We start from the raw sequence: 16092 nt of genomic DNA on the forward strand, positions 1-16092 counted from the left end.
ATTAATTGCCTCCCTCAGGATTTGGAATGATGTACGGAGCCATCACATCATCAGGAACAGACTGAGCTAGTCCTTGTTTTTACCGCCCTGACCCACCCCCGTTGGACTCCCGGACTCGAAGAGGCGTCTTACTTATTGTATGGACAAGACCACACTTGAGAGGACTGAAAGCACAGGGCTGCCTCAGCCTGTCCATCGAAGACAAGGCGCCATCTGCTCACCCTTCCTAAAGACCAATATGACGACGACAGCTCTCTCTTCCTGCCAAAAGGCTGTCACAACCAATTTCTTGCACGGCTAATTTCTTTCTCTCTCTCCAACATGATCTCCATTTTTTAACTAAATTGATAATCACGAACCCCAGTTTGCTGCAATAAAGTTTTGGCACACATTAGAATTAGCCTGTTGCTCTGAAGCTTAATTACCAGAGGAAGCAGGGGCCGCTCACGCTTGCTTAAACTCTGGGTAGTCAGCACGACTGCGTCTCCAAATCTCCTGATAACGCTCGAAGCTGCAGGTTTTCCAAAGATTTGTTCTTTAGTATTTCAAATTATATTCACCAGAGGCACTGCTTGTAATGAGATGACCCTAAATACTTAAGAGCCAAGCTCCAGTGTTGACACACATTCAATTCAAAGACAGCCAGCTATTCATCCATGTATATAAATGACAAAAGCAATTCACCAAGCTCTGTATTAGCACCAAATGCATGTGGTCTAATGAGGCCTAATTATGAATCAATAACAGATATTTCATGAAACATTGTCATAATTGTTAGTCACTGCTTGTCTTTCATATTTACCAGAAGGCTTAAATACCATCTGTTATTTCATGCAGTGCCTCATGTATTACTTATGACTTCATTAATATGCAAATTAGTATGTGGTTCTGTTGTGCCCTCCGAGCACTTATCAGTGTAGCCTTGGGAACCAATCAGCTTTAATAAATTTTGAAACCATTAGAATGGTGCGGTTTCCTTTTTGTGCCCATGTGAGCTCATTAATTACAGAAGAATTCTTATTAAATAAAAGCCATTTGCAAATCGCTTTGAGACAAGCAACCCTTCCTAATGCATCTTTAAACTTACTCATTTTTTAAATAATGGGGGGAGGGGGGGGTTTCCTGAGGTATGTACCTGAAACACCATCTGCGGTCTGGCGTGCCGTCTAAATTCTTCCCCACGGTGACCATCTCCCCCGAGCGGAAAGCTTTTCGCACAAACACCGGGAAGAAACGCTCTATGTCTAGGATAGTGGTGGCCCACTGTAGGGGGACAAAATTTGACACAGAAAACAAAATAAGACACAAACTGTCGTTCCAAGATTTGGAGCTCAAAATGGTAGCGTGAGCAGATGTACCCGAATGCAGAGACGCCATGTGTCACTCATTATGAATGTGCCACACTCACTCTCGTATTCAATCTGTCACTCATTAGGAGTGTGCCACACTCATTTGAGGCTTATCCCACTCAGAGTCCCTTTTATCACTCATTAGGAGTATGCCACACTCATTTGAGGCCTCTCCCACTCACAGTCCTTTTATCACTCATTAGGAGTATGCCACACTCATTTGAGGCCTCTCCCACTCAGAGTCCCTTTTATCACTCATTAGGAGTATGCCACACTCATTTGAGGCCTCTCCCACTCAGAGTCCCTTTTATCACTCATTAGGAGTATGCCACACTCATTTGAGGCTTCTCCCACTCACAGTCCTTTTATCACTCATTAGGAGTATGCCACACTCATTTGAGGCCTCTCCCACTCAGAGTCCCTTTTATCACTCATTAGGAGTATGCCACACTCATTTGAGGCCTCTCCCACTCAGAGTCCCTTTTATCACTCATTAGGAGTATGCCACACTCATTTGAGGCTTCTCCCACTCACAGTCCTTTTATCACTCATTAGGAGTATTCTACACTCATTTGAGGCCTCTCCCACTCACAGTCCCTTTTATCACTCATTAGGAGTATGCCACACTCATTTGAGGCCTCTCCCACTCACAGTCCTTTTATCACTCATTAGGAGTATGCCACACTCATTTGAGGCCTCTCCCACTCAGAGTCCCTTTTATCACTCATTAGGAGTATGCCACACTCATTTGAGGCCTCTCCCACTCAGAGTCCCTTTTATCACTCATTAGGAGTATGCCACACTCATTTGAGGCCTCTCCCACTCAGAGTCCCTTTTATCACTCATTAGGAGTATGCCACACTCATTTGAGGCCTCTCCCACTCAGAGTCCCTTTTATCACTCATTAGGAGTATGCCACACTCATTTGAGGCCTCTCCCACTCACAGTCCCTTTTATCACTCATTAGGAGTATGCCACACTCATTTGAGGCCTCTCCCACTCAGAGTCCCTTTTATCACTCATTAGGAGTATGCCACACTCATTTGAGGCCTCTCCCACTCACAGTCCCTTTTATCACTCATTAGGAGTATGCCACACTCATTTGAGGCCTCTCCCACTCACAGTCCCTTTTATCACTCATTAGGAGTATGCCACACTCATTTGAGGCCTCTCCCACTCTAAACCCCTTCTCTCACTCACTGGGAACTTGCCACACTCATTTGAAAGCTGTCACACTCCTGGAGCCCTTTCTCTCACTCACTGCAAGTGTGTTACACTCAGTTAAGAACATAAAAATTGCCCTACTGGGGCAGACCTAAGGTCCATCAAGCCCAGCATCCTGTTTCCAACAGTGGCCAACCCAGGTCCCAAGTACCTAGCTAGATCTGACACTCTTTTGGAAGGTTCTCTCACTCTTAGGGGCAGATTCTCAAAACTAAAATTTGTCTTTAACATGCCCTCTAAACCGGATCCAGCCGGTTTAGCATGCATGTATTTTAGTGGCAGATTATTAAAACAGCTTACCATGGGCTTTTCCGAGTTTTCTAACACCCATGCAAATGTAGTAAAACGAGAGGTCATTAATATTATAATTGCCGAGTGATTCTCTAACCTCATTGTGCCACATTTGCAGCCAAAATTTACCGACAGGTCTGAGCTGTCGTTGCCTTACTTTCTGAACAGTGCCTGAGCGCTGATTGGCTCAGCCACTGACAGGAAAGTATGGCTTGACAGCTCAGACCTGTCAGAAAATTTTGCCACCCTCAAGCAACCCTCCCCCTGCCCCCCTTCCCCCCCCCCCGACCACCACCCCCGGCAGGAGAGATGCCTACTTCTTCCCACCACTAAGTAAAGTGCCCCACAATACCCCCTTGTAGTGGGAGAGATGCCCATTCAATCCCACCAAGCAACGCCCCTTGACACTTCCTGGCAGCGGGAGAGATGCCCACTACCTCCTGCCGCCAAGCAATACCCCCCCACGACACCCCCCGGCAGAGGGAGGGATGTCCACTCCTTCCTGCTGCCATGCAACCCTCCCCCAACACCCCTCTCTCCCCCCTGGTGCCACCAATGATCCCCTGTCCCTTCCCCCTTACCTTCTTTACAGTAGCTGGCCGGAGGGATGCCTACTCCTTCCAACCATAAGGTCCGCCTCTTCAAAATGGCGGTCCTTCCCCTCCCAGGTGCATCCTGGGATGCACCAGAAAGGGGCCTAAAGCTCTGATTGGCCCAGACGCCTAAGGACCATTCCATAAGGTATCACAGGTTAATGCAAAACATAAAGCAAGTAACACAGCTTGAATTCAACTTTGCAGTCTGAATTATTCCAGGAGAAAACAACATCAGCTTTGACAAAAAAAAACAACCCTACTTCCCCAACTCCCTTCTAAACACCCACCCACCCCCACCCCCACCCAAGGTTTATATCAAGTAATCAATGGTGGTACAGGATTATAGGGCAAGAGCAATCCCCAATGGCTGCAGATCAAAATGGCAGCTGCAACCTCTAGCAATAGTCTCGTGGTACTGCCACTAGGGGTCAGGCTATGACCAGATCCCAGACAAGCTCTGAATGAGCAGCAAGTACAAACAAGCAAGAGGAAACCGATGGATTTTAAAATATGCTTGAAAAAAGATTAGTTTGTTTTCACACTTCTAATTGTATCGCCATTGCAGCCTTCATCTTTAAGAGTGCTTCTTTGATAGAGGCTCACCTGCAATTTCCAGATCTGCTTGCTCTCCTTGGACACCTGTCCTACCGTCTCCCCCATCAAGGCGATTAACATGTTAAGGAGCAACACAAAGGTGAGAATGATATAGGTGACCAGTAGGATGATGAAGACTGCTGGGTACTTGGCACTGTTGATCATTTCAAGGTCGCCCATGCCGATGGTGAGCTTGAAGAGATCAAGGAGGAATTTGCTGAAGGTGCTGCTATCTCGGCATGACGGGTACTCGGGCAGGGTACAGTTGGTTACATTGTGGCAGAATTCCTCCCCGGCACAAGGTTTCAATAGAGAGACGAGGGCTAGGAAGAAGAGAGAGAAAAAAAGAAAGCACTAGGGGTGTACAAGGGCAAAAATAATTTATGACTCTCTCACAAATATTGGGGGCAATTCTATAACTTTGCATATAACAACGTAAAGCCACTTTGGCACACTGAACTCAGTGGCGTAGTGAGGGAGATTGGCGCCCGGGGCAGTGGCGCCAAGCATCACCGTGCCTTGCGCCTTCCCACTCTTCCCCGTCGCGTGAGTGCCCCTCCCCCACCCCCTGCATACCTCTTGAAATATTTGTTGTCCCGAGCAGCATCTTCTACCTGCTGCTCACACCGGCCTCAGCTCCCCTTTGACATCACGTCCTGGGTCCCGTGACCCGGAAGTGACATCAGAAGGGAGCCGAGGCCAGCGTGAGCAGCAAGTGGAAGATGCTGTTTATGCCGGCAAACATTTAAAGAGGTACATGGGGGGGGGAGGAGAAGAGGAGAGGCGCTGGCACCAGCCCCCCCCCCCTCCCCGTGAAGACGACACTGGGGCGGTCCGCCTCCCCTCCCCCCTTACCATGCCACTGACTGAAATTTAGGTGCATACAATTAAGAAAGGTCAATGGCGGGTGTAAGCTGGTGTACTGAAGTGCGCCATGCAACACATGCAAATGAGAGTATTCTACGGGTTGTGCGCATCGCTTCACAACATGCCTATGAGCCGCCCATGTGTACACGGCCCTTGCAGTTGCAGAATTGTGCCTAGTGCGCTAAAGGGGGAATTCTATAAATGGCGCTCAAACATCAGCACTCAAAATATTGGCGTTACGTGTGATTCTGACTGGTCGCACTTTTGGAAAAAAAAAAAACAGCAAGGCTTTTGGCTTCAGTCAACATGGCCCAATCTATGTATTTTCTGTATCACAAAGCCCTATGGACTCCACACAAGCTCTCACGGGCAGGCCTCCTCCCATCTAACAATTGTTGGAACCGTGGACAAGCAGTTGGTTTCCTTTCGTCAAATGATATACGATTGTTCACATATAAAACTATACTGGAAAGACGTTTGGGATATTATACTAAAAATCTTTGATATCCAAGTCGAGATCTCCCTCTCCATCGTAATATTTAAATCTTGCGCACCAGGAATAGTTCTAAGAGAACATCGTACTAAACTACTTGACATTCTTATTTCCATAGCGCTTGAGCTCATTCTCTCTAATTGGAAATCAACTGGCTCTCTTTCCCCACAACACTGGTGGCAATCGGTCTTACACGGCTATGGGCTAGATTCACTAACCTGCCCGAATCGGAACAATCCATTTCCGATTCAGGCAGGTCACTAACCTAAAATATGCAGATGTGGGCGATCGGAAAGCCCCCATCTGTTTAGATAAGTATCCCAGAAACTTAGAGCTAAACTATTAAATTATCTCTTCCTTGCTATATACCAGTAGATATGATTACGATTCTAAATAAGATGGTTTTGCTGCTTTCTGTGCTAATGCTAGGGCTCCGGGTCAAGAACACCTCGTCAGCAAGACTCCAGTCTCAATGCCTTTTTATTCCTTGCTTAAGCAAAAGTTTATTATTGCTGCCAGTTCCCTGTGTAATTTCTCCAAGTTCATCAGCGTGGGATTGCTTAATGCCAACCTCTGTAACCTTCCAAGGCTTATCCTCAACTCTCAGCATGCTGTCACCAAGCAACACAAGTGCAGCTTGGATTCTATCATCAATATGTAATGTTCTGAGTGAATGTAATATTCCCTTGGCTGCGTCGTTATGGAGCCTTCACCCAGCTCTTCTTCCACAAGCATCACAGGGACATTTTTTTGCAAATATTTACTTCAGCGGAGTCATATGTCCTTTGCTTTTTCTGGTGCTTCTCTGGAGTCGAGAGGTAAAGTCTGGAGTCGAGATCTGGAGTCTCAGACTCAGATCTTCAAATCAGTATTTATTTGAAATACCTCCTTGCAAATATATCAGTCTGAATGTATATCACTCTTCTATATTCAAGATTGTAGGCCCAAAGCTGGAAAATTGTGCTGAATTTAAGAGAACCTTAAAAACTATTATTTTTAAAAAAAAATTTCCCAGGCCTCTGAAAACCAGGATTAATAAATCAAAATATCTAAAAACTGGAAGGAAAATATGTCTTATTGATGGCAAGAGGATCCAAACTGTTTGGTTCAAAAATCATTGTTTTGTGCAAACTTTTTTAGAGTTCCTTTTATCAAACCACAGTAGATCCTCATACCATGGGCAGGTGAAGTAAATACTGGCAGGTGAAGTCTGAGTCTGAGTCTGGAGTCGAGGGGAGATGCACTCTACATTCTCACTATTGAGAAATTGGGCAGATATTCAAAAGGATTTTAGGGGCATAGTTATCAAACAAGGGATGTGATATTTTACCAGTAACTTGTGCACAGGTCCAATGTTATGGAACGAGACCTAATTACTAATAAATGACGTTAGCAGTAAAATAACATATTTTAGCAGAAGCCCATACAGATAAATCCCTCCCCCCCATTAATGAAGAAAAAGAAATGTTTCTAGAAATCAAAATCACTACTATATGTAATAAAAGTGAGCCAAGTATCAAGCCATTGCGACATCACTAATGAGGTTGGCTCTTACTGGTGGAATGAGGCATTATGACATCACAATATCAGCTCTGGTTACCAGAAACTGAAACTCTTCACACTACGGAGGAAAGTTAACAATGTGAGCGATCGTTATGATGTGTTACTTTACCAATAACTCGTACTATTTTAGAACAGGTCCCACTATTCAATAACTGGGGGTCAAATAACATTCTTAACAGGAGCCCACATTGACAACTTCCCCGCTCCCTCTTAAATGGGTAAGAAGTATCCTACCCAGTTAAATCGCACTGGCAGGCCCTGGAGCACATATTCAATGGCACTTAACATCTTCTCTGCTGAATATGTGCTCTGGCTGCTGTGGCATTATCCAATTGGATGCAAAGTCAGGGTAGAGGTGGGGCTTATCTGCTTAGTGGCCATTTCTGGTCCACTAACTGGATAGTTAACTGGATAGTTAGGGCAACAAAAAAACTGTCCTACATAGTGAGGGGATTCTCTTTCTTGCTAAAGGTTATTTGGGGGGGCAGGGCAGGCACGTGTCTAAGGCCCGAAATTGTGAGGGGGGCCCGCTGAAGGAGGGCAAACACTCACCGTCGCCTTTCTAATTTTTTTTTTTCCCAATCGGCGACTGAGGGAGGGACGGACGGCCGACAGCAACATCAGGACCCCCCACCCCCCAGAATAGGCAGCAAGATCGGGCCCCCCGCCGGCATAGGCAGCAAGATCGGCAACTGCAAGCGGTACTCAGCCCAAAGCTTCCCTCTGACGCAAACCGCCCAGGCGGAAGCTAGGGCAGGGGGGTGGGGCGTGGGCAGAGCAGGGCTAGGGGGCCCAGTGTACTTGGGTGCCTAGGGTCCCTCAAAGAATTAATCCTGCCCTGGGGGGGCACTCTGCTGGGGGCAATTTGCTTCTTAGTAAAGGCTACACTGTGAAGAAGTGTATTCTGAATCACTAGTTACAGGTCTCTCCACCCATCATCTGGTACTGGCGAAATAAATTTCATCTTTTAATGATCTTGGAATCTATGTTGGCCCAGTTTTTCAGACACCGGAGTAAGATTTTTCTGTCAGTTTGGTCTTCTTATTTAGACACTCTACCCCCTACTATCAAGAGTCAAATAGTAAGCAGACTGCGGAAGCCAGCGGTACCCTTATTGCCTGTTATTTGAAGTCGGGGGGGGGCAACGGGGGGTGTAGGGGGTGGGAATTTCAGTGGGGTAGTTTTATTTGGCCGAGTCTGGGTTTTAAGAACCCAAATCTGGACTCTGATTGTTTAACCCAGGGGTGGGCAACGAGTGCCGCAATCCAGTCGGGTTTTTAGGATTTCCCCAATGAACATGCATGAGATCCATTTGCATACAATGGGAGGAGATGCATGCAAATGGATCTCATGCATATTCATTGGGGAAATCCTGAAAACCCAACTGGATTGTGGCCCTCGAGGAGGGACTTTGACACCCCTGTTTTAAATGAAAATGCTGTATTTATTTGTATTGCTCTTTGCTTTGATTCTTGAATAAAATGTCCTGTAACTTTATTCGAACACTGGTCTACAATTGATTGGAGCTCGGATGTTCAATGCCAGTGCCCGTATTAGACCTGGCATTGAATATCCAGGTCATATTCAGCCTGCAGTAGGCAGCGCCTTTAAATTGGCTGCAGGCTCATTATCACAGTTAAGCCACTGTGAACGTAAAATGGAAGAGAAAGTTGACTTTCCACATGATCAGCAAAAAAGGACAAGGAGAGCAATGCACAAAGCCCTTATGGATGGTACTCTTATAACAGGTAAGAAATTCAAGTAGATGTTTATTTTGGGCTATTTTATAAAGACAACATAGGCACCTACGTGCGAGTATAACAATCAGGGGAAATGCACAAATTTACAGCTGTTTGGGATACTACTACCGTGTTTCCCCGATGGTAAGACACTGTCTTATTTTTTTTGGAAGGCCAAAATATGCTCTAGGGCTTATTTTCGGGGGGATGCCTTATTTACCCTTTCATGTCCCCTCTGTATCTCTATCCTTTCTCTCTCTCTTCTGCTCCCTCACCCACGAGTCCTGCATCTGGCCCTCTCCCTTCTACCTGCACCTGGCAACACCCCCCTGCTCCGCGGCTCTCTTCAGCAACTTGTCAGCAGCGGTGATCAAGACAAGCTACCGACATCGAGGCCTTCCCTCTACGAGTCCCGCTTTTGTGGAAAAAGGAAGTTGAAACAAGCGGGACTCGCAGAGGGTAGGCCCCGACGTCAGAAGCTTGTGTCGATCGCTGCTGCTGAGTTGCCGAAGAGAGCCGCGGAGCAGGGGATGTGGCCGGAAGCAGGTAGAAGGGAGAGGGAGATAGGAAGGCTGTAGATCTCCGGAGCATGACACCAACCCCGGCCAGGATGATTTCTTTTTCAGGCGTGCATCTTACAAGTCCGGCGTCGCGGCGGGAAATAGCCATGCTGAGCAGTGAGCTCAGCACTACACAGATGAAAGCCTTGCTTGCTGATTGGTCCGGCGGCACGGCCGCCGGACCAATCAGCAAGCAAGGCTTTCATCTGTGTACGTGCTGAGCTCACTGCTCAGCATGACTATTTCCCGCCGCTACGCCGGACTTGTAAGATGCACGCCTGCGTGACACACTACCGGAGCCACGGCAAAGGTAGAAAAGAGCCGCATGCGGCTCTGGAGCCGCGGGTTGCCGACCCCCGCGGTAGACAGAGGGACCACACGGAGTCACCCACCGTACCACCCGATTCGGGTAAGCGCAGGTATCGGTGGGTGGCTTATTTGTGGGGGGGTACCTTATTTTACAATTTTTTCTAAAAAGGGGGGGCTGTCTTATTTGATGGCCCTGCCTTATCATCGGGGAAACACGGTATTTATTATTTCTATAGCGCTGAAAGGCATACGCAGCGCTATACATTTTAACATACAGTAGACAGTCTCTGCTCAGAAGAGCTTACAATCTGGAGTACCCTTTTGTGGGTATATCATGATTCCATCTTTGTTCCACCCAAATTCCTCCTCCAAACACAGTTCGATCCCCATTGCAGCGCCATGTGATTCTGGGCAAAGCACTTTACCCTCCATACATACTAAATACCTGTATATAGTGGCATAGTATGGGGCAGGGGAGGGGGCAGTCCACTTCGGGCACTATCTTGCTCTGGGCGACAGCACCCCTCCTCCTCGCCGCCACCCCCCTCACCCCACTCTTCCCATATCTTTTTAACTTTGGCGCGAGCAGCCACCGACTTGCTGCCCGCGTCGGCTTCGGCGCTCTCTGATGTCACTTCCGGGACCCGCATCTAGGAAGTGACATCAGAGAGAGCACCGACGCGGGCAGCAAGTCGGTGGCTGCTCACGCTGAAGTTAGAAAGGTACGGGAAAGAGGCGCACACGTGCACGGCAGGGGGGGTGGGGAAGAGGGCGAGATAGGGGCGCCACCTCCCCTGGCACCGTTCACCCTCGCTATGCCACTGCCTGTATATAATAGTGTAAGCGAGCAACAAGGCAAGCGATCCACCAATGAATCCAACGTGGAATAAAACAATCTAGAGATAATGGAACAACCTGACTGACTCGTTACGTCAGGCTCCGTCTCTGGCGGTATTCAAATCCAGGCTGAAAGCCCACTTATTTGACGCTGCGTTTAAATCCTAACCCTACCAACATATCTGTCTGTCATCCCCTCAATGATCCCCTACCACTAATTCCCTTCTTGAGCAGTAAAAGCTCAGACTCCCCTTTGTCCTATGTGATTCCACCTCATCAGCCCCTCCCCCCTCTAATTCCCTACATGTGCACTTGTTCTGACTCCCCTTTTGTCCTATGTGTCTGTCATAATTAGATTGTAAGCTCTTCTGAGCAGGGACTGTCTCTTACATGTACAATATATAGCGCTGCGTGCGCTTATAGAGATAATAAATTGTTGTTGTTGTAAGCTTCTCATTTGCATCAGCTGGCTTTCATTCCTTGTGGAATCTGTTTGTGATTCCAGCTAGATAAGCTGTCCTTTCACAGAGTTATTCAGATGTTTATATTTTTATTCAGATGGTTTTATTAAATTCTGATTGTATTTTTAATGATAGTGATTGAATTGGAACATAAGAACATAAGAAATGCCTTCACCGAATCAGACCTTAGGACAATTTTCTAGTTCTCAAAAAAAAAAAAAAAATTTTTTTTTTTTTTTTTTTCTTCTTTCTCTCCTTCTCTTCATATGTACTAACCCAACCTGCTTCCTTTTTTTTTTTTTTTTTTTCTTCTTTCTCTCCTTCTCTTCATACTTCCCTATGTACTCTCCTTCTCTTCATATGTACTAACCCAACCTGCTTACTTTTTTTTTTTTTTTTTTTTTTTTTTCTTCTTTCTCTCCTTCTCTTCATACCTTCCCTATGTACTAACCCAACCTGCTTACTTTTTTTTTTTTTTTTTTTTATAAATTGTATTTTTTTCTTTCTTCCCCCTTTCCCATTGTTTCGTGTGGATTGTTTACCCTAGTTTGTTTTTAATTTAAAATAGTTAATTTTAATTACAATGTATTTGTGATTTTAGAAATTTAATTTTATTTCTTTGTAAAACGCTTTGTATTCTGAAAAGCGTTTAATCAAATAATATAATAAACTTGAAACTTGAAACTTGAACTTGAAACAATCTAGTCCGGCAACTCGCACACACGGAGGCTAAGCTAGGTGTTCCCTGATGAAGACCCTGTTTTCCCGTATCCCTCAATGTGATTTGCAAGAAGGTGTGCATCCAACTTGCCCTTGAATCCCAGAATGGTGGTCTCCGTCACAACCTCCTCCGGGAGAGCATTCCAAGCGTCCACCACTCGTTGTGTGAAACAGAACTTCCCGACATTTGTCCTGGGCCTGTTGCCCCTCAATTTCAGTCCATGACCTCTTGTCCGAGTCACATTTGACAACGTGAATAACGGTGGTTCTTGCTCTATTTTGTCGAATCCTTTTATTATTTTAAAAGTCTCTATCATGTCCCCTCGCAGTCTTCTCTTCCCCAGGGTGAACAAGCCCAGTTTTCCGAGGCGTTCTTTGTAGCTCAAATTCTCCATACCTTTTACTAGCTTCGTGGCTCGCCTCTACACCCTCTCCAGCAGGCTTATATCCTTCTTTAGGTAGGGAGACCAGTGTTGGATATGGTGTCAGGTCAAAAGCGCGCCGGGATAAAGGCGCGCGCAGACAACTGAGCACAACGCGGAGCCATGCGCCGAAGAAAATGATTGTTTTAAAGGGCTCCGACGGGGGATGGGGGGGGGGAACCCCCCACTTTACTTTATACAGATCGCGCTGCGTTGTGGGGGCATTGTGGGGGGTTGTAACCCCCCACATTTTACTGAAAACTTCACTTTTTCCCTAAAAAAACAGGGAAACAGTTAAGTTTACAGTATAATGAGGGGGGTTACAACCCCCCAAACCCCCCACAACGCCGCCGCGATCTGCATTAAGTAAAGTGGGGGGGTTCCCCAACAAAACCCCCCGTCGGAGCCCCTAAAAAAACTCTTTTTCTTCGGCGCGTGCTTCCATCTTGCGCTCAGTTGTCGGCACGCGCCTTTGTCTTCGGCGGTTTTGTCTATGAACTGTTGGATACAGTACTCCAAGTGTGGTCTGACCATTGCTCTGTAAAGCGGCATTATGACGTCCGCCGATCTACTTGTGATTCCCTTCTTTATCATGCCCAACATCCTGTTTGCTTTCTTTGCCGCTGCTGCGTATTGAGTACTGTTGTTTTTTTTTATTGTCGCAGTTAATTGCCCCTGAAGCAGCCTTGTTTGGCAAAACGTGTTGGGCACTGTGGCTGGGAGCACCTTGAATAAATTCCCAGCCACATTGCCCAACACGTTTCGCCGAGCAAGACAGCTTCAGGGGGAATTAACTGCGACAATAATTTTTTAAAAAAGTGTTCCAATTTAATCACTATCATTAATAATACAATCAGAATTTAATAAAACCATCTGAATAAAACAGACCATATAAAAACATATCAGACTCTGTGAAAGAATGGCTTATCTAGCTGGGATCAAAAACAGATCAAGTTTATTAAAAAATTGATATACCGCCTATCATACCTCTAGGCCAGGGATAGGCAATTCCGGTCCTCGAGAGCCGGAGCCAGGTCAGGTTTTCAGGATCTCCACCATGAATATGTATGAGATGGATTTGCATGCACTGCCTCCTTGAGATGCAAATCTATCTCATGCATATTTATTGTGGATATCCTGAAAACCTGACCTGGCTCCGGTTCTCGAGGACCGGAATTGGCTAACATTGAAAAAAAGTTTTAATAAGTGTAGCAGATTCCACAAGGAATGAAAGCCAGCTGATGCAAAAGAGCAGCTTACTCCCAAATCTGCAATGCTGACCAAAAAAACAAGAAAAAATAATAACACGCTTCCATGAAGCACTATAATGAATTCAAATAAATTCTTGTGAAGATGTTTTTTTCATATGTGGATAGGTTGTGCTCAGAGACATGGAGGAAAAAGGGGAACAAATTCCTCAAAAACCTCACCACCCAATCATCGCATAACTACCACTTTTCATTGTTTCTTCAGTAAGCCAAAACGATAGTCAAAAGACAAAAAGTCTTCTATAACAGGGTGTCAGTCTCTTCTAGAGCTTACAGTTCGATATATAATAGGATTTATTCCTCCTTTTTCGTTTTTGACTTAGTGACCAGACTAAACTAATGATGTTCCAAATTTGCTCAATAAAAACAAGAATCTCTTTAAAGATTTTTTTTTTTTTAAGCTTCTAAATTTAAAAACGATGAGCTAAGAAAGCATACTCAAAGTCTCCTGAGTCTCTGGCAAACGACAAACAGGCAAGCATGTGCATGCAATCGGGCTTAAATAGTGAAAGTCTGATGTCATGAATAATAATGAGCTCTGGCGAGTTAAAACAGGAAACTCAGTAAAACATGTGAAAAAAAAAATAGTGGAGCCCTTAATAATATAGGTAAAAATTTAAAATAAAAAAATAGAGAGCCCACTCTGATAAAGCCTGTTGGATTTTCTGAAAATCAAAATTGCTAAAAATCATCTTGAGATAACTATCTAAAAGGCTTATGAAAAATCAACTTAAAACCCTGAAAAAGCTATAAAAAGGTTAAAATGTGGTGGAACGCATATGTCATGATGGAATGCGTTCCAGCGACGTCACTGATGCTCATTTACATCAACTGGCTTTCATTCCTTTTTTATTTTATTTTATTTTTTATATTTATGCAAATTTTACAATTACTAATATCAAATGATACCAAAGAAAAAGGATTATTTCACAAAGTTTAGAAGTAATTATACATATAATACAAAATTCCTTTTCAAGCCCACAAAGTTGGAGAGCCACACCTTAATACAACTGGCTTTCATTCCTTGTGGAATCTGTTTTTGATCCCAGCTAGGTAAACCATCCTTTCACAGAGTTATTCAGATGTTTATATTTTTATTCAGATGGTTTTATTAAATTTTCATTCTATTTTTAATGATAGTGATTGAATTGGAACACTTTTTTTTTTTTAAATTGTCACAGTTAATTGCTCCTGAAGCAGCCTCCTTTGGTGAAACACATCGGGCACTGTTGCTCGGAGCACCTTGAATAAATCTGACATTATCTCCAGACCAGTGGTCTCAAACTCAAACCCTTTGCGGGGCCACATTTTGGATTTGAAGATACTTAGAGGGCCGCAGAAAAAATAGTTAATGTCTTATTAAAGAAATGACAATTTTGCATGAGGTTAAACTTTTTATAGTTTATAAAACTTTCCTTTAACAGTTAAAGGAAAGATTTATAAACTATAAAGAGTTTTACCTCATGCAAAATTGTCATTTCTTTAATAAGACATTAACTATTTTTTCTGCGGCCCTCCAAGTACTCTATTTTTTCTGCAGCACTCACATTTAAAGTTTAATATCTTTTCTTTCTCAAAACTGGCACATTTCAATCACTAAATTGAAAATAAAATCATTTTCCTACCTTTGTTTGGTAATTTCATGAGTCTCTGGTTGCACTTTATTCTTCTGACTGTGCATCCAATATTTCTTCCCTTCTTTCAGCCTCCTGTATGCTTCCTCTCCTCCAGATCTCATTCCCTCCCCCAACTTTTTCTTTCTTTCTCTATGTCTGTCTTTCTTTGATTCCGTGTCCCATTTTTTGCTTTGTTTCTGGCTCCCTGTCCCCCCCCCTTCTTTCTTTCTTCCTTCCTGTCCTCCCCCATGCCACTGCCGCCATGGGGAACAGGCCGAGATCTCCCTGCTTCTCTTCTCCACGGGGCCGACCAACTCTCACCATCCGACGTCAATTCTAACGTCAGAAAGGACGTTCCGGGCAGCCAGTCAGCGATTGGCTAGCCAGAACGTCCTCTCGACGTCAGAATTGATGTCGGGCGGCGAGAGTTGGTCGGCCCCGCAGGGAAGAGAAGCAGGGATATCAAAGAACATAGTGCCGGTTGTTCCCCGATGGCAGCGATGAGAAGGGAAGGGAAGCAGGTTGGGCGAGCCGCACTCTAGGGAGAACAGTGGACCCCCCCCCTTGGTATGCCACTGGAGCAGCAGCGTATCTGGCCGGCTCGTTCCATTCAAAGCCGCGGATGGCGGCTCCTTGCGAGATCCATGCCTGAGTCTGAAGCCTCTCTGATGTTGTGACGTCAGAGAGGCTTCCGATGCAGGAGTGGATAGTGCAAGGAGCCGCCAACCCGCGGCTTTGAACGGAACGAGCCGGCCAGACACGCTGCTGCTCCAAAAGGAAGAGAATGATCGCGTCCAGACCGCGGGTCGCAAATAAAACCTGGAGAGCCACATGCGGCCCATGGTCCGCGTGTTTGAGACCACTGCTCCAGATCATCCCTGTATATAATAGATAAACTGCTTTTATTGTAACCACAGAAAGGTAATATCTCAAGATCCATCCCCTCCCCGTACTCCAATTACAAAAAGGTAGGTCTGAATATCCTCTGCACTAACTTTATATATGTGTAAATTCAGGGGAAATTTTATAAAAATCCTTTTCCATGGCTAAAACAGGATTTTCCCATAGAAAAATCATTTATAAATTTAACCCCTTAGAAGTTATAAGGGAGGAGCCTACATTTAGGCATTAGGAAAACACCTATTTGAAGTGGAGGCAGAGCCCAACACCCAATTTTGGGTGG

The 16092-nt window shown here is 45.1% G+C and overlaps 1 protein-coding gene across 1 annotated transcript in view; it reads right to left on the reverse strand.

Annotated features, from left to right (window-relative positions):
- Nucleotides 1-16092, reverse strand: part of TRPV4 (transient receptor potential cation channel subfamily V member 4) — a 152683-nt gene that overhangs the window by 18018 nt on the left and 118573 nt on the right. Inside the window, 2 exon segments of the mRNA XM_033957279.1 lie at nucleotides 1136-1263; nucleotides 4064-4377. Coding sequence (XP_033813170.1) covers nucleotides 1136-1263; nucleotides 4064-4377 — 442 coding nt within the window.

Source organism: Geotrypetes seraphini, chromosome 8 (assembly GCF_902459505.1).
Source record: "Geotrypetes seraphini chromosome 8, aGeoSer1.1, whole genome shotgun sequence".
NCBI classification, from domain to species: Eukaryota; Metazoa; Chordata; class Amphibia; order Gymnophiona; family Dermophiidae; genus Geotrypetes; species Geotrypetes seraphini.